Source organism: Anthonomus grandis, chromosome 1, assembly GCF_022605725.1.
Source record: "Anthonomus grandis grandis chromosome 1, icAntGran1.3, whole genome shotgun sequence".
Taxonomy (NCBI): domain Eukaryota; kingdom Metazoa; phylum Arthropoda; class Insecta; order Coleoptera; family Curculionidae; genus Anthonomus; species Anthonomus grandis.
The window spans coordinates 35,051,572-35,074,025 of NC_065546.1; the positions used below are offsets into that span (position 1 = coordinate 35,051,572).

The following is a 22,454-nucleotide window of genomic DNA, read 5'->3' on the forward strand; positions in this document are numbered from 1 at the left end:
CAGAGAATATATTTTCACAGTCGCCCGCCAACAGTTCCAAATCTTGTTTTTTTTGGACTTATATGAAAATTGTATTTAATTCCAGAGTTTAATAGTTGTATTTCTTTATCTGTGAAGACGGTGTATATTTTTTACTGCCATTTTGGGGTCCGATATCACATAAATTAAAAAACATCTTTAGCTCTCACCTTATTAATACAAGCTTTAAAACCGTACACACTCTGAAATCCTTCATAGTTAACCCAAAGGACATAGTACCCCCCGACCAAAAATCGGGTGTTTATCAATTAAACTGCTCTAGTGATAACTGTGGCGTTTTTTATATCGGCCAAACCGGTAGAAAATTCTCCACTCGTGTTACTGAACATTGTAAAGATCGAAAAGGCTAGAAAACGCAATCGTTGCCCTTCAAACATTAAATCCAATTTTGCTAGACACATACATCTCAATAACCATAACTTCGATCCTCTTTTAGACACCAAATATTTACACTTCTGCCATAAAGGTAATAAACTGGATTTACTTGACATTTTAGAAATAAATAGAGCTATACAAAATAATAATACTACATGTGTCAATGATCAAATAAATCATTCATCCACACATTTTTTTAATTCATTAAATTTTAATGCTAATTTATAACGCCTTTTCTTTCTCTCATATTAGAGTCAAAACATTTTATTTATAAGTATTGTGGGGACTTGTATCGCCCTCTCACTCACTCCGAGAGTGGAGTGGAGGCTGTCAATTGTCAGGATGTATTCGATCCATTATGGCGGATTAGGTTGCACCTGAGTCGTGGCAGAGACTGGTTGTAAAAGTCGTTGACTTCCACGTGTCTAAGCTATATAGCTGTTGTCTAAGCTATATAGCTGGGTAACAATACTTTATTGTACGATTGGTACAATAAAGTATTGTTACCCGTTAACGAGTGTATTATTTTGGTGTTTAAGAGTATAGGATCTCTCGTCTGGTGACTACAAAACCTACAGTATCATTTCTAGTACCGCCATCTGTAGCCAACTTAATAAAGTCTAATTTTACAAATTGCAGGTACCATATTTTAAATAGGGCGCGCCCTTATCTTTTGAAAAAATGTATGTTTCTTTTGTTCTTAATTCTTATTGACATAACAATTATTCTAGTGTGGTAATTATGTGATTTTAATGTTTGTTTAGACCCTGTTTGGGCACTTTCTCATGCATCTTAATGTAAGTATTTTTGTCTTCAACATCCAATTATTTATTTGTTAGTTAATTAAGCCTTTTTATCATTATTGTAGATGCCCTTTTTGTTTATTGTTAGTAATTTTAACCTTTTTTGTGATGAAAACCCTCATTGTATGTAAGTTATTTTTAATACCTTTTTATTTCAACACTTTTAATCTTTAGCTTATAAGTTTCCTCGGTTCTTTATAGATCCCCGATGATGGACATCTTATATGTCCGAAACATGTAGGATAGATGGTTTTTCTAATAAATTTAGTGGAGGATGACCGAAACTATTTTAGTTACCCTTTGACATATTAACTCCACTGCAAGTATGGACTACTTCTTCAACAAATAAAAAAATGTTATGGAATTTTGTCAATACTAAACTAGGTCAATCTAAAAGTTGTTATTAAGGAATTGAAATTTTGTTTTAACGAATTTGTTACAATATTTGCATCTCACTTTACAAACAATGTCAACAAGAGGAAAAATAATTGGTGTACTAGTGATTGGTTTCGGGAGAAAACAATGTTTTTTAGTAACACGACACCCTACGAAATTCGATATTTCATTTAGAATCAGTTTTTTTTTTGATTCAGTTTAGTTTCGACATCTAAACACACTCAGTGCGTTTAGTGTATTTTCCTTGTAAGTTTTTTTTAAATAGACTCAAATAATTAGGACCCCCGACTACGGAAATAAAGAAATTAAAACTAAGGATACGGCAATTGGGCTTAATGGATTTTTCATGTTAAAAAAATTTAGATATTGTCTAATAATGTTTTTAGTCCAATTTAGCAAATTTGATTTAGTGGATTTTCGCTGTACGCCGACGATATATTTTTAGTTGCTTATTTAATTGAATACACAAGTGACATACAAAACCTATTTTGAACTTTCGATTTCACTTTTTATCGGTTTGGGTAATTTATATGCGACTTAAAAAAAGTCGAATTTCTACTAAGAATTTCCTTTAAGTTTTCGTTACTAAAGAGTAAAAAATAGAGAAAACGATTAACACGTTATAAATTAATTTTTTGTCGAATTATACAAGGTGTTACCAAATCCAGTGCAAATATTTTAAGAGCGTATTTTTGGAGTCAAAATAAGACTTTTTTGTCTATAAACATACGTTCTAAAATGCATCCCCGCAGAGCTACAGCCCGCACAAATTTCTGTAAGAAAATTGATTAATTGGAACATTTATGCACCCAACCTTCTAAAAACTTGGAAGTTCCCATTTTTTGGATGCTCTTGACATTTTCCGTCTCAAAAATGATGTAAACACAATTTTAGGGAAAAATGTAGGGAAGTTTACCCTTATGAAGGCCCATATCTTATATTTCCAATTAAGAAATTTGAGCATGTAGAACACAATCTAAAAATGAACATTCCTTAAAATTGGCTTACACCACTTTTGAGACGGGAAATGAAAAGCACAATTCAAAAAAACAAAGATTTTTTTATAAGATTTCACGCATAACTGTAGTCACGATTTCAAATAATTTACACGGGCTGTAGCTTTGAGGGAGGGCATATTAGGATAGATGCTTATAGAGAAAAAGTCTTATTTTGACTCCAACAATATTCTTCTAAAATATTTGCACGGAATTTTGTGACACTTTGTATTAAAATGTAATTACTGTGTTTTTGCGTAAATTGCACTCCGACCTGCAGAAAAATGCATACTCTTTTGCGTTATCCTCCCTACTCCCGTAATTCTTATAACTTTTAGCCTGACCTCCTAGCCTGTATACTGTATCTTCTATCTTCGAATTGGGGCGACCCTGTATACGGATTTTTTTTGGAAATAAATGAAAATCAGTGCAAAATATACAAAAAAAATGCGGAAGCGGTGAAGCATTGAATATTGGGGAATCAACTGATATTCTCAGATCTTTTCGACCTTAAAGTTGATCCTCCAACACCCAACACCAATAACAAAACAGACAAATTAATGAATGACAATGTTAGTACCTTAAAACGGAAAAAAAAATTAGTGAAAATGATCGTGAATGGTGCTCAGAATCATCAATAGTCTCCGATAAGACCTTTTTGTGATTTTTCTATTACCTGCAAGCGAATTAAAATCGTGTGTTTCAAAGCAATTTTTAAGATACATTATGTATTTCTTTTGAAGCAATCCTAACTTACTTTAGCAATATCAACACCGGTCATATTTTTCACCAAAGCCGGTACCCTGGTTACAATATCCAGCACTTCTCCGGTCAATTTGGCGGCACCAACTTCACCGTTTCCGGTGGACACCATGGTCACCTTTTTGGTTTGCGAAAGCGGTGCGGCCACTTCTGCCGCCACCTAATAACGCGAACAAAGAAAGCAGTGTGGTCAAACTTAAATTTCTTAATAATAAATCAAGATTAGGTACCTTAGGTAAAACGTCCAAGAACATATCGATCATCGCTGCTTCCTTATATTCCTTCCAGGCCTCGGCTTTCTTTGCCATCTGTTCAGCTTCGGCCTTGGCTTTTGCTTCTATAGCGAAAGCTTCAGCTTCACCTAGGAAATGAAACGAAAAATGTACTCATGGTTTTTCTCAATAATTCTGTGGCTTTTTCACCTTTTAATCGTAAAGCTTCAGCTTCGGCCTCTGCCTCGACAAGAACCTTTTGGCGGTTCGCCTCCGCGATTTTTTCCAGTCGGTATTTTTCAGCTTCGGCGGGACGGCGCACGGTCGCCTCCAATTCTCGTTCGCGTCTCGACATTTCTTGTTCTTGTACGGCAATTTGTTGGGTTCTTTCAACGACCTGAAATAGTATATTATACCGGGTGATAATTTGAAAACGAACAGCATTTAATATTGTCTCTACCAATGATAGTATGGAAATTAGGCGAAGCACGCCAATTTACATATCAAGGGGTACATCTTTTGAGGCATTTGTTGTCGTGTTACTTTCACTGACCTCCAGTGCATCTACCCCTAAAATTTTGAATGGCAATCCCCTATTCTTTTACCATTTTTGTGTTCCTTATAAAATTCTACATAGACTGCATTTAATTTTTTTTTTCCAAAATCCTGACTTAACCTCACAAATGAGTGAATGTATTTTATGTACATTTAAATCATGCAACTCCTTAAAAAATTATGATAATGATAATAAAATACTGAAAACCAAGCACAAGTACAGCCGGTATTCAAACTGTTCTCGGACGTTTTGAAGAGTTTCAGGTGAAATACTTCGACACTCCTGTACAATTCTTTGTTGTAATTGTTGAATTGAATCTGGTTTAGTTTTAAATACAACGGATTTCAAGTGACCCCATAAGAAAAAATCTAGCGGTGTCAGATCTGATGACCTAGATGGCCATTCTATGGGGGACCCATCTCCTACCAATCCACTGCTCTGGGTAACGATTATCCAACCACTCTCTTACTAGGCGTACATAATGCGGAGGCGCTCCGTTAGCAAATGTTCATCTAGAGCAAGATTTTCATTGGCGTCCCTTTGATTTTCCACCTCATGAACTATAAGAGGTTCTATAGTTGTGTCTAACATTTCTGCATACATTTCACCATTTAGAGTTTCATTAATGAAGACGGTGACCGATTAGCATCATTGGTCTAATATATCCTAATATCCTTGCCTAAAATATCCGCCCCAACATTTAATTTTTGAGGGTATTGCCTATTTCCCTCTCTAATAATGTAATGATTGTCGCTCCAATAACGACAGGTTTGTTTATTTCGCCATTTAAATAAAAAGTGCAAACGTGGGCTGAGTAATAATTTTGTCCGACATAATTTCACAAAAACTCATACGTCGGTTTGGGTCATCATCTCCTAATTCTTGAGTAATTAGGAGTTTGTATGGATAAAATTTGTGAAGCTTCAATACTTTCCTGACTAACTCACGCAAAAGTCTAGTTTGATCGGCAACTTCACCAAGAACCTCAATCTGAGGGGCATCGGTCTTGACCCATTCCTTTTTCTATTGTCAACAGATCCTGTTTCTTCAAATTTAGCTACTAACTCACGGATGTACCTGCGTCCAAGATTTCTTCCACAACGATTTTAAGTTCCATAAATGAAAAATATTTCTACGCGTTCAGCAATGGGTAAACAAAGTTTACAACAAGTGTAAACCATTTTAATAAACGAGAATAATAATTGAAAACTATTGAAGTTATTTATGAAATTAACTTTCACAGATTTTTTCACTGATTCTAGAAGAGTACATGAAATAAATAATGAACACTAGGAGTCGGAAAATAAAAAACCTACTAACTAAAAAAAACTACCTGCTTATCATTTCGCTTCTGCGCGTGCAAAAGGAGATAAGTCCAAAAACGTGTAAAGTGAGATAAATTTAAAAATGTTACACATTTTCACTGTCCAAAAGTTGTGCAAAAGGAGACAACTTTACTTTCACGCAAAAGTACTATAAGGTCTATAGTGTCTTAAGAGGTAATATGTCATATATAAATGTGTAAATAGATGTATCTCAAGATAACTCATTTTTCACATTATAAGGTTTGCGTGATTGGAGTTAAGTAGAGTTGCTTCTCACAGCACAAATCGATTTCATTACTTATCTCCACCGGCACACATTATACATGGCAACGTGGTACCCAACAGTCGAAACTTGTTTACCGTGCGGAAAAGATCGTTACGCGTTTTGCAGTTGTTTTTCTTATAGTTTGAGACCAATGGCTTTTGTATATTATTATGATTTGTAAGCTATAGCAAACTAGATAATTGCAAGCAGTTTTATTTTTTAATTTTAACGAGAATAATCTGTGGAATTGATGTAAACAAAAGTGAGGTTATGACTTCAAAAAGATCACAGTTTTTGGCTGATCTTCGTGCCAGGGCTACATCATGTCAAGGTAAATATTATAATTTGTTTCTTTATAATATGTTTTTGTAATCTATACAGGGTGTTTTTATAATCTATACAGGGTGTTACAAATTCGTAGCTCACTATTTGTATCTCGGAAACTAGAAGAGATACGAAGATGATTAAGTTAGGGCAAAGCTGCACATTTTTAAGCTCAATAATATGCCATTAAAAAAATATGAATGGTTCCGAAGATAATCGGAAAAAACCCGAAATATTAAAAAACTATTTTTATTTTTTCCTAGGCTTATTTTTGTTTCGATTTCAAAATAATTTGCACTGCCACTTTTTCGGTGCTACATGATGCTGTTTTTAGATATTTAATACGACGTTTCGTCTTCTGCTGGCCATCATCCACTTTATTTTTTTTAATGGGCGGATTTTTGCTTGGCTTGGATTTTTACATATTTAAATTATCACTTATATCTTTTTAGTGGTGTATCTACTTGCATATCGGATAAGTAACTCGGGTACTTCTTATAGGAACTCCATAAGACTGAGAGAAAAAGATAGATAACTTTATTAGGACAAAATGAAATATACGTCTGATATGCAAGTGTGATACATCATTAAAAAGGTGTCAAAAAGACTTTTTAAGAATGCAAAAATCCAATATGGCCATAAGAAAAAATAAATTTGTTGCATTTGTATTGTAAATTGAAATATGTTTGCAGATGCTAATGCTCCGAAAAACTCTCCGACTTACGTGCCCATTCAAGAAGGTACTTCTTGAATTTCTTTCAACGACCACAGCATTCAAGGATGCAGCAAAGGTATATTAATAATGTTCACCTTAATACATAAAGTGAAAAAAAAAATGTTTTTTAGATGAAAATTTTCAAAGTCCTGCTTCCTACTTATGCCAATAAAATGCTTTATCTACAAATCAGGTATGCTTTACAAGTACTGAACCAAAAAATCATGAGGGTTCTGTAGAAAATCATACATTAGAAAGTGAAATAGACGACAGCGACCTCGATCCTGAGTATCAAAATTATTCTGATTCAGAGTCTGTAACCTCCTCGGAGAATGAAAGTTGAAGTACCCTCAAGAAACGACTTATAGAAAAAAAAGAACTGTTAAAATTATTTCCAAAAGAAAATGAAAGTACCACATGTAATAAAAAAGGAAGAAAAGTAGTTAAAGGTGATACGAGAGAATCAAGGAAGCAAAGAAAAATTTGCAGGAATACTGGCAAGGAGTATTCTACATTAAAAGGAAAAGTAATTAGTGGTCGAAAGCTAAAATAAGTTGCGGAGTGCAGGAAAGGATGTACTAGTAGAATGTGAAGAAGTGAGAAAAGATCTCTTTACCAAATATTGGGGTATAGGTGACTATGATAAGCGTGTTGCTTATACTGCCTCACTTATTCAAAGAGAAGCAAAAAAAAACTGTAAAAATAAACTCAAAGAAGGAAAGATCCTGTAATTATAAATTTCATTTACGTGTAAATGGTGTGTTGGTACAAATTTGTAAAGGTTGTTTTAAAAACACCTATGATTTGTCAAATAAATATATAGAAGGGGTTATTAAAAAAACAGATTTCTCTGGAATTACCGAAGGAGATGAAAGGGGGCGGCACGAGCCTGCAAATAAAATTTATCCGGATAGACTGAATATGGTTAGACAACATATCCTTTCCATACCATCATATGAAAGCCATTACTGTCGAGAGAAAGTAAGTGAGAAACGTTTTTTGCCTTCTTTCTATACTCTATCTAGAATGTATGATGAATACAAGTTATGGATTGCGCCAGCAAATCCAATTAGTAGAAAGAAAATTTAATATTTGTCATTTAAATATTCGATCCCTAATGGCAAATTTTACTGATTTTAAAGATTTTATTCAAAACACGGAATTTCATATAGTTGGTTTGACTGAAACGTGGCTTGCACAAAATTTTGATAAAAACATCATAGGTATTGACAAGTTTACTTTTATCTCACATGATCGAACGGATAATCGTAGGGGTGGTGGCGTTGCTCTCTATGTTGGAGAACGCATAAAATATAAAATTCTGAATTCCGGCGATTTTGTGTTTGTTGAATTTATGTGGGTTGAAGTTAGGTATTCTAACATAGTGTATCTACTTGGAATAATATACAGACCTCCAAATGGTAACATTGGTGATTTCTTGGACTTTTTTGAAAACAGCATGTCGAACCTCTATTCTCAATACGAAAATATTATATGTGTTGGAGACTTTAATATTAATTTGCTTCAGGCTTCTAATAATACAAAAAAGCTGGAAAATATTGCAGAAGTGTTTGAACTAACGCAAGTTATAAACGAACCTACTAGAATTACTAACCGCTCTGCATCTCTAATTGATCTTATATTTTGTAATTCAAAAATTGTTAAATCTTCTGGCGTTAGTACAGTTCAGATTGCTGATCATTTTGCCACCTATTTAGAAATAAATACTCCAAAAGAAGCATGTGAGTCGAGAACTATTAAGTATAGACCTTTAAAGAACATTAATTTAAATGATTTTAGTCGTGATTTGTCTATATGTCCTTGTGATGAAATTTTATATATGCCAAACGTGGATGATAAGTTAGAATATCTGAATTCTCTTATTTTAAACCTTTTTGATATTCATGCTCCCATAAAAACCTTTAAAACTAGCAATAAACAAAATTATGCGCCATGGATAACTGAAAATATTAAACTCCTACAGAACCTACGTAACACTGCCTTAAGACGTTATAAAAAATCAAAATTACCAGCACATTTTTCTTATTACAAAGAATTGAGAAATTATACAACATGGGCTATAAGAGCTGAGAAGAGGGCTTATTTGAGGGATAAATTTTTGATTTCAACTGTGAAGGAAAAATGGGCAGAGCTGCAGAAACTTAATTTAACAGGATCAAAGAATAATAATAGAATTCCTAAACATTTAACTGAAAACCTAAACAATATAAATTCGTTTTTTGCTAATCCAACACAGGTTACTCATCCGTTAAATAATGATCTAATTCACTTTTATAGTACTCACATTAAGGAAGGTATAACAAATATATTAACTTTTGAACCGGTAGTAGAGGCAGAAGTCACTAAAATTATATATGACATTAAAAGAAAAGCTTTTGGGTCTGATCAAATAAATGCCCACCTAATTCAACTTTGTTGCCCTCGTATTATTCCTTACATCACGCATATTATTAATGTCTGCATTGAAATTGGCTATTTTCCACAGCGTTGGAAGCATGCATATGTAATTCCCTTACCTAAAGTTAATGAACCAACTGAATTTAATCATTTGCGTTCTATAAGCATTCTTCCGGCCCTGTCGAAGATCTTCGAAAAGGTACTTGAAGGTCAAGTGAGAGCATTTATTGGTGAGTTTGATATCATTCCTTCAAAGCAATCTGGTTTTCGCCCAGGATTTGGCTGCTCCTCCGCAATGGCAGCTGTTACAGATGATCTGATTAAGTCGGTTGATGACGGGAAAACAAGTACTTTAATCCTATTGGACTATAGTAAGGCTTTTGATATAGTAAATCATCATATTCTCATAGCAATTTTGCATTACATTGGTTTTAGTATGTCATCTGCACAGCTTATTAGATCATACCTTGCAAATAGATCACAGCAGGTTATGTATTGGGACAGGCTTTCTGACTGTCTTCAAGTTATTGCTGGGGTACCACAAGGAAGCATATTGGGTCCTTTCCTTTATACAATTTATACTTGTAATTTTATTGACAGTCTTCAGTTTTGCAATTACCATCTTTACGCTGATGATACTCAGCTCTACTATTCTTTTAATATACGTGAAGTCGACATTGCTAACGAGAATATAAACCTTGACCTTCAGAGAGTTTGTCAAACCTCCGCTGATCATAATTTAAAAATTAATCCTGCCAAATCAAATTTTATTATTTTTGGTAATGAAGTGTCAAAAAAAGTTGCCCAGGAGCGCCTAAGTCTTAAAATTGACAATGTGAATATACCTTGTGTAAAACATGCCAAGAGTTTAGGATTGGAAATAGATAGTGATTTGCGGTTTCGGGAACATATAACCTCAAAATTGAAAAAAGCTTATTCAACTTTCCGTCTTATTTATTCTAGTCGTCATTTTTTACAAAAAGATATTAAATTATTGCTATGTGATTCGTTAGTGCTAAGCCATTTCAATCACTGTGATGTTATTTATGGGCCTTGTCTTGATAGTTTTGAATCTAGAAGGATTCAAAAAGTACAAAATTCATGTTTACGTTTAATTTATGGCGTCCGTAGACACGAACACATTTCACCGTTTTTACGTAAATCAAAATGGCTTAACATGTCGTAGAAAACTACACATGAATACATTTTGCTTTAAAATTCTTAAAACAAAAAAACCAGGATATCTTTTTGAGAAACTTGAATTTAGAGTTGATGCTTGTAATCGACCTTTGCGTTTTAATGATAAAGTGTCCATACCTAGACATCGAAAAGAAATATTTAAAAGATCATTTTCATATTGTGCGGCTAAAACTATAAACCTATTTTCACCGTCATTTTCAAACACTTCGCTGTTGAACTTTAAAAAACGACTTAAACAAATTCTGATTCTTGAACAAATAGGCTCTAACTGAATTATAGGGGTAAGCTTGTCTAACTGGATCTCTTAAATAGCTGTGATTTCTTGAAAAACGGTTTTTAAATTACGTGTTGAGTTATTGTATTTTTTTTTTATTTTTTTTTTGATTTCTTGTGTTTTTGCTTTGTGTTTCTGTTTTTATCTCTGTATTTCTGTTTTACATTTTAAACTTATTCTAAGTATTTTATGGTTCTATGATTTTAAATTATATGTTTGCTTTGGCCATTATGTATTTTTGTATTTTGCATTTATTTTTAATTATGTTTATTTCAATTTTGTTACTCTACCTTATTTTGTAATAATTACCTTAGATTCTAAATATTTAAAAATGTAAAAGTTTTAATTTATTTGTGTTTGGGCTTAAGCAGTGCCTTACAACACTTATATTGTAAGGTGTCTGAGGAGCTTTTAGGACATATTGCATTGAAATTTCTGTATTTTTGGTTAATATTGTTGGTCCTAATAAACGAATTATTATTATTATTATTATTAGAAAGAGACAAAACCATTTTTTATACCATGAATAATTCAATAAAACATTATTCGAAAGACACCTGCCAACATTGTGACAAATTAGACGTAATGATAGCTCACGAAAAAAATGAGGACAAGAAAAATAGTCTGAAAGAAGAACAGAGAAGACATCAACAGGAAGCACAATCAGCCTATGACAACAAGAAGATAGACAAGGAAGAAGCTAGCGTAGATAAGTCCAAAGCAGTGTATACATTCGATTTGCAACAGTGTCTACCTACGCCCAATATAAGCACGTCAGTTGCATTCTATAAGCGACAGCTTTGGACATACAACCTTACCATGCACGAGTGTTCCAAAAATCAAACTATATGCTACATGTGGCATGAAGTTATTTCTGGCAAAGGTGCTAATCATGCATCTATAAAGAGCTTTTGTCTTTGTCAGATATTCATTATGTAACACTATATTCCGACACCTGTGGAGAGAAGAATAAGAATTCTCATATGGTTGTAATGTTTATGATTTAAATGCAACACTACTCTTTCTTCAATAGATCATAAATTTTCAGTTTCTGGCCTTACTAGGATGGAATGTGACACAGACCATTCTATAATCGAAAAAAAGAAAAAAAAGTATGAGCATTGCATTGACCATTCTAGAGATTGCTATCAACTGGTAAGACTTTGCGGAAAAAAAACCCATTTAAAGTAGTGGAAATGAACAAAAACGACTTCTTAAATTTTGCTAGTCTTCTTAAGACATCTTTTCAAATAAAAAAAGTAAATGAAAATGGTGAACGGTTTTTCAGGACGTCAAGTGGATAAGGTATGATAAGAGTTATGGAAAAATGTTTTATAAAAACAGCTATGATATAGACGAGCCATTTAAAATAATAAGTTTCTTAAGACGAGGTAAAAATAACCCTCCTAAGGATATCCCTAAATGTCAACATCCAAACTTTATCTCAGAGGAGAAGAAAAAAAACTTAATGGAAGTACTTCCTTTTATTGATGAGGTTTTCCATGACTTTTACAAAAGCCAACCAACGGAAAAAATATTAAAGATGTGCTACCTGATATTGAGGAAGATTTTCCTGAAGATCTTTAGTGCATCATGAGATAAATAAATTTTATTCCCATTTTTTTTTTGTGTTGACGGAGACATGTCACTTTTTCTCATTTTTTTTAGAAATAAAGTTTTAATTTTTTACATGCCTGTCCAATACCAAAAATAAACATATGTTTAGAAAAAAAATCTCGATTTATTTTTTCCCCCCATCAATGCTTCAGATTATAATATTGGCAACTTTTTAAATCACTAATTTCCTAGAACTGCTATTTTCGAGTTGTCTCGTTTTGCACGCGCAAAAGCGATTTGATAGTAAGCATAAGCAAAACGAGAATCTTGTTTTGTCGAAAACGGCAAAAAAATTAAATTGATTTATGTATCGTAGTGCCGATATCGAACACGAAATGTAAATAAATAAAATAATTTATAGTATTGGTAGGTACAAGCATTTTTAAACAAAGTGCGATGAATGCAATTCGTTTTAAAATTAGATATTACATTGCATTTCCCTCAAAAATTGTCCTTCTTGATATGTAAATTGAGGTGTTTAGCCTAATATTTATACTATCATTGGTAGGGGCAATATTAAATACTGTTCGTTTTCAAATTGTCACCCTGTATAAGTTGTCTTGAAATCGATTTTAATCGCTATTTGGTTCTGAAAACACCATATAAACCGGTATTAAAATCTTCACCTATTTTCTGCCGTTTGTCAGTTACTTTTATATGTATTGTTTATAATTTTTGTCCATGTATACTGTAGCGTTTTATTTTTTTTTGGTTGCTTTTATAATGTCATAATTTAATATTACATTATAAACGCGACATCTAGTGTAAAGTGGACTAATGGCATTGTAAAAAAATAAGAACATCTAGATGACGTTAGCTGTTCTTGGCTTTGAATTTTAACCAATTTACTGAAATCAGATTATTATTTTTCTTATTTCAATTTTGGGTCATATTGGCTAATTATACTATTTAATGGCTCCTTAATTTATGAATTATTGTCTAGTCCCTAAAGCTCTTTCTTGGCAATTTGCACTGAAAAAATATTTTACTTAATCCCTTTTAATTTCACTATCTTGATTTTCATACAGTAGTATTATATGTAAGCAACCGTACTGAAAGTTATATTTCAGGGGTTGTGCTTTTAACAAGTCTTATAATTTTTCAACAATCATTTATGTAAGTGAAAGTTTAAACAATGAACATTGACCAAAAATTGTATATTTTTATAATATACAGTTAATCATTGAAGCTTATTTTGTGTTTTACTATATGTTATTATTTATTTACATCCTTTTCTTTATGGGAGAACCAATTTGTCAGTTAAAGGTTCTTTCAACTCCACTTTAAATAAACACTCCAAACTGAATGGCGCCTACAATTTAAAAGATCTCTAGAATAATTCAATCTAATGGCTTATTAAGCTCTGTCTAGTTCAACCCGTTACCATAATTTGCATTTCTTCTTCTTTAATCTTCTGCTTGGTCTTGGCGGCCTGAAGTTCATAAGCCATTTCAGCCTCGGCATTTTTCGTCTGCACTTCCATATCGTAGGCGGCTTTCTTCAGCTCGAAATCCCTCTTCGCCTTTGCGATCTCCGTGTCGTTCAAATAGACGGAAGCCATGCGCTGTTCCTCAGCGATCGCTTCCTTGATCGCCGCGTCCGCTCTCGCTTCCGCTTCGCCGATACGCGCGTCCCTCTTTACTTCCGCCGTCCGGGCCATCCCGAGACTTTTCAAGTAGCCCTAAAGTACAGGAAGATGGGAAATTAAGTCCATAGGTCTATATGGGAAACTGGTGGGCATGAGGCATGCGTGAAATGTTTTTTAAGCAATAAAAAGGGGGTGATAAAAGCCAAATGACACACACAGAAAAACGTGCAGTTTTTTGTACACCCAGTTGACACCCACACATACCTTAGCACCCTTAAAGGTTGCAAAAGAGAAAAGAACATTTTTTAAACTAAAAATACTGCTGTATGGATAGCTTTTTTAGGTTTTTATGTACCAGGAGACTTGAAAATACAATTCTTGGGAAAAAACTATACACACTGTTATTTTTCCGCAATGCAGGATGTTCCGTTGGTCATGTTATAAGCTTCTAGGTGATATAGAAAACGTCAGAAAAAAAAGTTCATATGAACATGGATTTTTAAAAATAACCTTTAAAAACTAGTTTATGTTCCATAGCTTCTGAACTACTTTAGCTACCGCAACGAATTTTGGGACATAAATTAATGTTGGTACGTTTATTCTTTTGAACCTACGAAACAAAAATAATTTCACCAGGGGGATATTTGGTAAATTTAATGCCATTACTCTAAGACTTCAATTTCTGCCCATTTGGGTATCAGATTATGATGCTCCTATGCCTTTTGTATAAAAAAGGTGCTCTCAGCAAAAATCGCTAAATATCACCGTATTTGTAAAAATTGACTAAAAGCAAATTAAGATACAGCACCAGAATTAATTATTTTATTAATAATGCTAAAGTTCATTTGCCGAAAAGCGATAGTGCATGTCATGAAAGTTTGAGAATTAATCAGGACTAAGTTTTTAACTTTTTCCTGGACGTCTTACAATACAGTGCAATCAGGTATTTTTAAAAATTACATAGATTTATATCTACCATATCAAAAATTAATTCAACCCCTATAAATGTTCATGTTTAAAATTTAATAAAATCATCCATAAGTAGATTTAATTTAATTTTCTTAATACAGTTCTAGAATCGAAACAAGCCACAATACGAATTTGTATTTTAGGACGCATTCTATTACTATCGCTTTTCGGCAAGTGGAATAATATTCATTGTTGTAACTTGTCATTGTTAGTACACTTAAACTTATTGAAATCTTTAATAATAAATTTTCTCTGTTGCAGATTAGACCTAAAAATAAAAAACCCTGGATTACAAAAGGATTAAAAGTGTCAGATTTTTGCACACACTACGTAAATTTTTGGTTAGCATTAGGGTTTTTTATGCATTATTTTAATAACTACAAGTAAATATAACGCAAAATCATTAAACCGGTCAAGACTAAATGTTACACGGATACTCTGTACTCTGACGAATTGTTAATTCTCTACGATGCGTTAAGAAATCTAAAATGCATGACTCTAAGTTGGATGCCAATAAAATTTATTTTAAATTCATTTTATTGCTCAGTTGCCTCTCAGCTCGCTCAGAGCATTCCGCCCACTTCGACTGATCCGTTATCATTTGTGAATGGTGGGTCTGGCTAGTCTTTTACTTTATCCCTATCACATTCGCTGAAGAAATCATGGAAACCTTAAGAGGTTAAATCTAAATGTTCTTCAGCTTGGGACGGAATTTCAATAAAAGTTGTAGCAAATTTGCCTCCATCAGCACTATTATTATTAGGTAAATGCATTAATTACTCTTTTTCGGATGGTGACTTTCCGGCTATATTAAAGCAAGCTATAGTTATTCCTATTTTTAAGCAAGGAGAGGATACTAACTTCAGACCTATATCTCTACTTCCTTCACTCTCTAAAATTGTGGAAAAGGTGTTAAAATAGGATGAATGCATTCTTAGAACAAAATCTCTCTTAAATAAAGCTCAATTTGATTTTCAGAGTTCCAAAAATACAAGTGATGTAGTTTTTCATATGTTGGAGAAGCTTTATTTAAGTTGATGGCGGATGCAGCCGCAGTAGTGTTCTGCGATCTTGCAAAGGCCTTCGACTGTGTGTCACATAAAATACTGTTGCAAAATTTAGAAATGTCTGGCTTTAAAGGTCCGATTTGGAAGTAGTTAAAATCATTTTTATTTGACAGGTGTTCATTCGTTTGCTGATTCTGAATCAGAAAAGTGTTACAGCAGGTGTCCCACAGGGCTCTGTTCTTGGTCCCCTACCATTTTTAATCTATGTAAATGATTTACCATCTGCAGTGAAGCATGGACAATGCACATTTTGCTGATGATACTACTGCTCTTTGGCATAATAAAAATACAACTATCCTCCGAGGAATGGTGAACGAGGATCTAGCTGGTATTAAAAGATAGTGTAACAGCAACTTATTATCATTTAATGTTTCAATAACTAATATTTTAAATGCATTTTATATGTTTTTTTGGTCACAACCCGTTACTATTAATAATTTTAATAAATTCTTAGGTATACTTATTGACAGTAGATTAAAGTTCGAAGATCACATTGAGCAGCTCTGTTCTAAGTTGGCATCTGGATATTTCGCTATATTAACAATTAGAAATAATCTAGGTATATTAGTAGCTAAAGAGGCTTATTTTTCATTGGTAAAATCTCACTTACGCTATGGGGTTTGTTTTTGGGGGCACGCATTTGCAAATTTATATAACTCCGTGTTTGTGCTGCAAAAGCGTGCCCTAAGACATTTATGTCTTCTTAACTATCATGAGTCTTGCAAAACTCACTTTATTATCTAGAAAATCTTCTTCTCTTCCATCTTTATTTCCAGTATAAATAAACTGTTTGCTTGATGCATAAGAAATATTCTTTAGTTATCCAATCGGAAAATGTAAATAATACTCGGACCTCATATAATATAAATCTACCAATCCGTACAACTTCCTTAATCAAAAAATCATTTTTTTACGAAAGTCCTTCCTTCCATCTTCCACGGCCTCTTCGTAAGACAGTTTCTTATAAGTTATTTAGGAGAGAGATGAGAAAGATGTTAGTTGAAAAAGCCTACTACACTATAGAAGAATACTTCTTCGACCATTTTTAAGTTTATTTGACTTTGACTTTATTGACTTACTATGGGAGGTTCAAATTTAATGTTAAAAAAGAAAGTTGGTTTAAGGTGGTATTTTTTTTATTGCATGATGAATAATCACGACTCTTTGACCAATTTTAGTTACTACTATTTTAAAGCTTTTTATTATGCTTTGTTATTTGATATTATTTAAATGTTTTATAAATTCTGATATTTTAATTTTATTGATCAATTTATTTTTTATGTGTTCATATTTGTTTCTTTTATTGTATGTTTGTTTGCTCTATATTTAAGTCAGCTTTGTCAACAACATTTTTATGTTATGTGAAAATAAAGCATATCTGACTTGATTTTGATAACGGATACTACACGGTATTAATTCCCTTTTTATCACGGTTACTAAGCAACAGATTATACTTCTGCTGAATATTCCAAAATTTATGGGGATGTTTGATGCAATGGTAAAGCTGCGTCTCGATTATATGAAGAGCGGTTTCCCCAAAGGCAAATTCCAGCTCACACACTTTTTGAAAGGGTCAATCAATGGCTGAGGGAGATTGGCTCCGTAAAACTAAAACGGTTCGATAATGGTGTGCAAAGGAATATCTGGATCCCGGGTTTCGAGGAAGAATTTCTTCAACGATTTGCAGATAACCCATCTGTAAGTAAAGAAGAAGTTGTTCATGAACAAATTCGTTCGGCCCTACCACCTGCAAAAAGTACAAGTAGTGAGACCATGCCCATTGGACCAAAATAATTTTGTGCCCCGCGTAAACTTATGCCAGTGGTTTTTGACCGGTGTACAGGGTGTCCCATTAAGAATGTTCCTCGGCTGTATCTCAGGCCCCAATAATCGTACAGCGTTGAAAAAAAAATTAGTATAAAAGTGGCCCAAAAAAAATAGCTGGAAAATATTTTGAAGTTCATTGGTCAACCGCTAGAGGGCGTTCTAGCTACTTAAAAACTTTAAAGTCTATTTTTTCCAAAAAACCTTTAATAACTTGCATCCCAAAATATTATCGAAATAATCTACAAAGTATTCCCGACAAAAATGTTTTGACAACCATTTCTGTCAAATGTCAAATAAAGTGGTGGGGAGAGCTTCTATCTTAAATGAGAAAAATGGTAAGAAGTAGGCTTTGGCTGCACCGATTTCTTTAAAACAAGTTTTTTTTAAAAGCTCTTTTATTGCTTTATTTTTCTACCTCAAAGATATTATTGGAAAATTTTCCTAAAACCCGCTAGGGGGCGTCTACTTCTAACTTACGCTATTCGACTGATTATTTTAAGAAACTCAAATGCAATCATGTGTGTTTTTTTACGGTATTAAGAGCGGAGAACAAAGCTTAATAATTTAGTAAAAACCGCATTTTGATATCACGTCTCTAACTAAAGTTACAAAAAAAATGTGTTCATTAGGAAGTGAAAACATTAAATATGGTCGTCAAGTTCTATTTACCAGCCGGGTTAAATGAACTGGTGTCTAAATGACTCCTTGTGTAGAGAAACAATCTTGGTATACCAGCTTTTTAGAAATTCCGGAAGGTGGCGTTTATTTATACACTTCTTTATAAAGGAGTTTCAGCGGGAATAAATCTATTCAGTATGGGAAAACTATGCATAGGAACGTTTTAAATTTTTGGACAACGTAGCAACAAATAATACTACATGATGTGCTAAAATAAGTTAAAAGAATAATATTGAAAGAAATACAGAAACACGTATTAGTTGTGTTCATAAAGGAACTAAAAATTAAAGTTTATATAAGACTATCGGTTAAAAAATAGCAGTTTATTCGAGTATAAATAAATAGGTAATTAAATTATGCCAATTTTAATAATAAATTGGCTTTACATTTGTTTAAAAAACAAAAAAAGGCCGGTGACAACTCTGTGACAGCTGCTTAAAAGTTTTCGGTGGTCCTAAATTTAGTTATTAATTTCGATCAGAGTTTATTCTTTGACTTTAATTTAAAATGCGTCTGTCTTTGCAAGAGTCGGTAAATGTTATCAAAATTTTTTATGAATGTTTTAAAATGCTACTATAGCTGCAAGGCTGTATGCTCAACGTTTTCCTCAAAACCGGCGTCTGAGTAGAGGCATATTTCTTCGTTTGGCCCGTCGTTTTCGGACAACAGGTAGTGTAGTTCATCCAACCTACCGTAGACAAGGTCGCAGGAGAACGGAGGAAAACATAATAAATTGTTTGGCCTTTGTAGAATTTGATCCGCACTTAAGCATCAGAACTATTTGAGGCGATTTAGGCATACCTCGTTTTGTAGTTCACAGAATTTTGCAGGAACACAGGTATAACACAATTTTTCAAAAATAAGTGCTTAGATACTTACTTAATTTAATTTTTTTTGCTTATAGATTTCATCCATTCCATATAGTACTCCACCAGGCATTAAATCTAGAAGACTATGACAGAAGACTAGATTATTGTCATTGGATGGAGAATATGTTGCTCGAAAATCCAAATTTTCTCAACGAAATTTTATGGACAGACGAAGCAACGTTCAATAGTGACGGAGGAGTTAACAGACATAATATGCACTATTGGTCTCAAACTAACCCTCGTTGGATGCGCGAGATCCAGCATCAGGGAAGGTGGAGTGTTCATGTCTGGTGTGGTGTAATAGGATCTCAGGTTATAGGTCCATTTTTATTTGATGAGAGCCTAACTGGAGAACGATATCTTGGATTTTTAAGAAATGAGCTCCCAGCATTATTATAAGAGGTGCCTCTGGTTATAAGAGCCAACATGTTTTTACAATATGACGGATGCCCGGCTCATTTCGCGGTACAAGTGCGAACGTTCCTTAATCAGCGGTACCCTGATCGGTGGATTGGCAGAGGTAGCTTTATCCCTTGGCCGGCAAGGTAATTTTATCGTTATAGAAACATTATTAGATTACATTGCATATACTTGCAGATCGCCAGATTTAACCTGCCTTGACTTTTATTTATGGGGTAGAATAAAAGCCATTGTATTTTCTTTGATTCCTACCAATAGAAAAAATATGAAACAGCGAATAAGGGGCGCTATTCGGAGTTTACCAGCCGCAGAAATAGAGGCAGCCGTGGAATCAACCCGACGAAGAGCTCAAAATTGTATAGAACAAGACGGACGACAATTCGAACACCTCGGCAGGTATTAGATTAGTGTAGGAATTAAAATAATCTTATTTTTTATTCCATTTAAAATAAGCAAGATTTTTATCTTTTTTCACTTTAATCGGTACCAAGTGCCAAAACTATCAAAATATTTTTGTCGTGTTACAATGACGTCGACGTTGATAAATATTTAAAACGTTCCTATGCATAGTTTTCCCATAAACATTGAAACTTAGATGATAAAAAGTAAAACAACAAATAAAGTCGATTTACTTTGAGCTTGTACACTTGGTAACAGCTTTGGTACCTTCGGATAGAGCGTGCTTAGCTAATTCACCAGGCAACAAAAGTCTCACAGCAGTTTGAATCTCCCTACTTGTGATGGTAGATCTTTTGTTGTAGTGAGCCAGACGAGATGCTTCGGCAGCAATCCTCTCAAAAATATCGTTAACGAATGAATTCATAATCGACATGGCTTTGCTGAAATACCGGTATCAGGATGTACTTGCTTCAATACTTTGTAAATGTAGATTGCGTAGCTTTCCTTCCTCCTGCGCTTCTTCTTCTTATCAGTTTTAGAGATGTTTTTCTGAGCCTTTCCGGCTTTCTTGGCAACTTTTCCGCTAGTTTTTGGTGGCATCTCGACGATACAAACGCAACGACTGCACAGACGTAAATAAATGAAACTTCCTGTATAAAGAAGTGTATAAATAAACGCCACCTTCCGGAATTTCTAAAAAGCTGGTATACCAAGATTGTTTCTCTACACAAAGATTCATTTAAACACCAGTTTTTTTAACCCGGCTGGTAAATAGAACTTAACGACCATATTTGATCTTTTCACTTCCTAATGAACACATTTTTTTTGTAACTTTGGTTAGAGACGTGATATCAAAATGCGGTTTTTACTAAATTATTAAGCTTTGTTCTTCGCTCTTAATACCGTAAAAAAACACACATGGTTGCATTTGAGTTTCTTAAAATAATCAGTCGAATAGCGTAAGTTAGAAGTAGACGACCCCTAGCGGGTTTTAGGAAATTTTTCCAATAATATCTTTTTGGGAGAAAAATAAAGCAATAAAAGAGCTTTTAAATAAAAGTTGTTTTAAAGAAATCGGTGCATCCAAAGCCTACTTCTTACCATTTTTCTCATTTAAGATAGAAACTCTCCCCACCACTTTATTTGACATTTGACAGAAATGGTTGTCAAAACATTTTTGTCAGGAATACTTTGTAGATTATTTCGATAATATTTTGGGATGCAAGTTATTAAAGGTTTTTTGGAAAAAATAGACTTTAAAGTTTTTAAGTAGCTAGAACGCCCTCTAGCGGTTGACCAATGAACTTCAAAATATTTTCCAGCTATTTTTTTTGGGCCACTTTTATACTAATTTTTTTTCAACGCTCTACGATTATTGGGGCCTGAGATACAGCCGAGGAATATTCTTAATGGGACACCCTGTACAGAAGAACCTTAATTTCCAAAATATGTTCTTTCCTGACGAAGCTATATTTACGAAAGAAGGCATTTTTAATTCTAAAAATAATAATTTGTGGGCTGAGGAAAACCCACATGGTATTTACCGCTTTAAGGGAATATCAACATAGATTCTCTGTTAAATATGTGGGCCGGCATTGTTGGAGAACGATGAATTGGTCCAATTATGTTGCCTCCTCGTCTAACCAGTAACAATTATCTAATTTTTTTAAGACATGTACTGCCAGAACTGTTAAGATGATCTGCCCTTAAATATACGACAAAACTTATGGCTATAACATTATGGAGCACCCGCTCACTTATTGTTCGGGAGTTTATAAATGACAATGTTGGAAAGTGCTGGATTGGCTGCGGAGGTCCTGTCACCCGGCCAGCGCGTTCCCCAGATTTAACACCGTCAGATTTTCTTCTTTAAGGGAATATGAAAAATGTTGTTTATGAAACTCGTTTGACGTTTGACGTTTTTAACCATTTTTTTTATTTACGGCACAGATTTAATTTTTTAAGTATAATTGATTTGTGTATCTTATTACTTTTTTTTACCCAATTTTCACAACGGTGATACTTAGCAATTTTTACTGAGAGCACCTTTTTTTATGGAAAATGCATAAGAACATCATAATCTGTTCAAACGGGCAGAAATTGAATGCTTCGAGAAATGGGGTTAAATCGACCCAATTTTCCTCTTGTATAAAATAACTATTGTATAAATAATTTTTGTTTAATAGGTTAAAAAGGATAAATGTATTAATAATAATGTATGTCTCAAAATTGGGTGCGGTAGTTAAAGTAGTTCCGAAGGTATAAAACGAAAACTATAGTTTTTAAAAGTAATCTTCAAAGAGATCTAGCTCCCTGAGGAAGCGTTTCCGGACGTATGTTCATATGAACTTTTATTTTTTC

The 22,454-nt window shown here is 33.5% G+C and overlaps 1 protein-coding gene and 1 pseudogene across 3 annotated transcripts in view; both read right to left on the reverse strand.

The window, feature by feature from the left end:
- LOC126744857 (flotillin-1) overlaps window positions 1–22,454 on the reverse strand; it is a 38,909-nt gene that overhangs the window by 9,384 nt on the left and 7,071 nt on the right. For 2 of the 3 annotated variants that reach the window (XR_007663344.1, XR_007663358.1), the window contains 5 exons: window positions 13,661–13,957; window positions 3,793–3,979; window positions 3,601–3,731; window positions 3,366–3,530; window positions 3,189–3,284 (listed from right to left, as the gene is read on the reverse strand). Coding sequence is in view for 1 of the 3 variants with exons in the window: in XM_050452418.1 (XP_050308375.1) it covers window positions 3,366–3,530; window positions 3,601–3,731; window positions 3,793–3,979; window positions 13,661–13,957 (780 nt within the window). In the remaining 2 variants the exon portion in view is untranslated. The remainder of the gene's footprint in view (window positions 1–3,188; window positions 3,285–3,365; window positions 3,531–3,600; window positions 3,732–3,792; window positions 3,980–13,660; window positions 13,958–22,454) is intronic. The other variant, XM_050452418.1, reaches the window with a different exon arrangement.
- On the reverse strand, window positions 18,470–20,784 carry LOC126744863 (histone H2B-like; annotated as a pseudogene).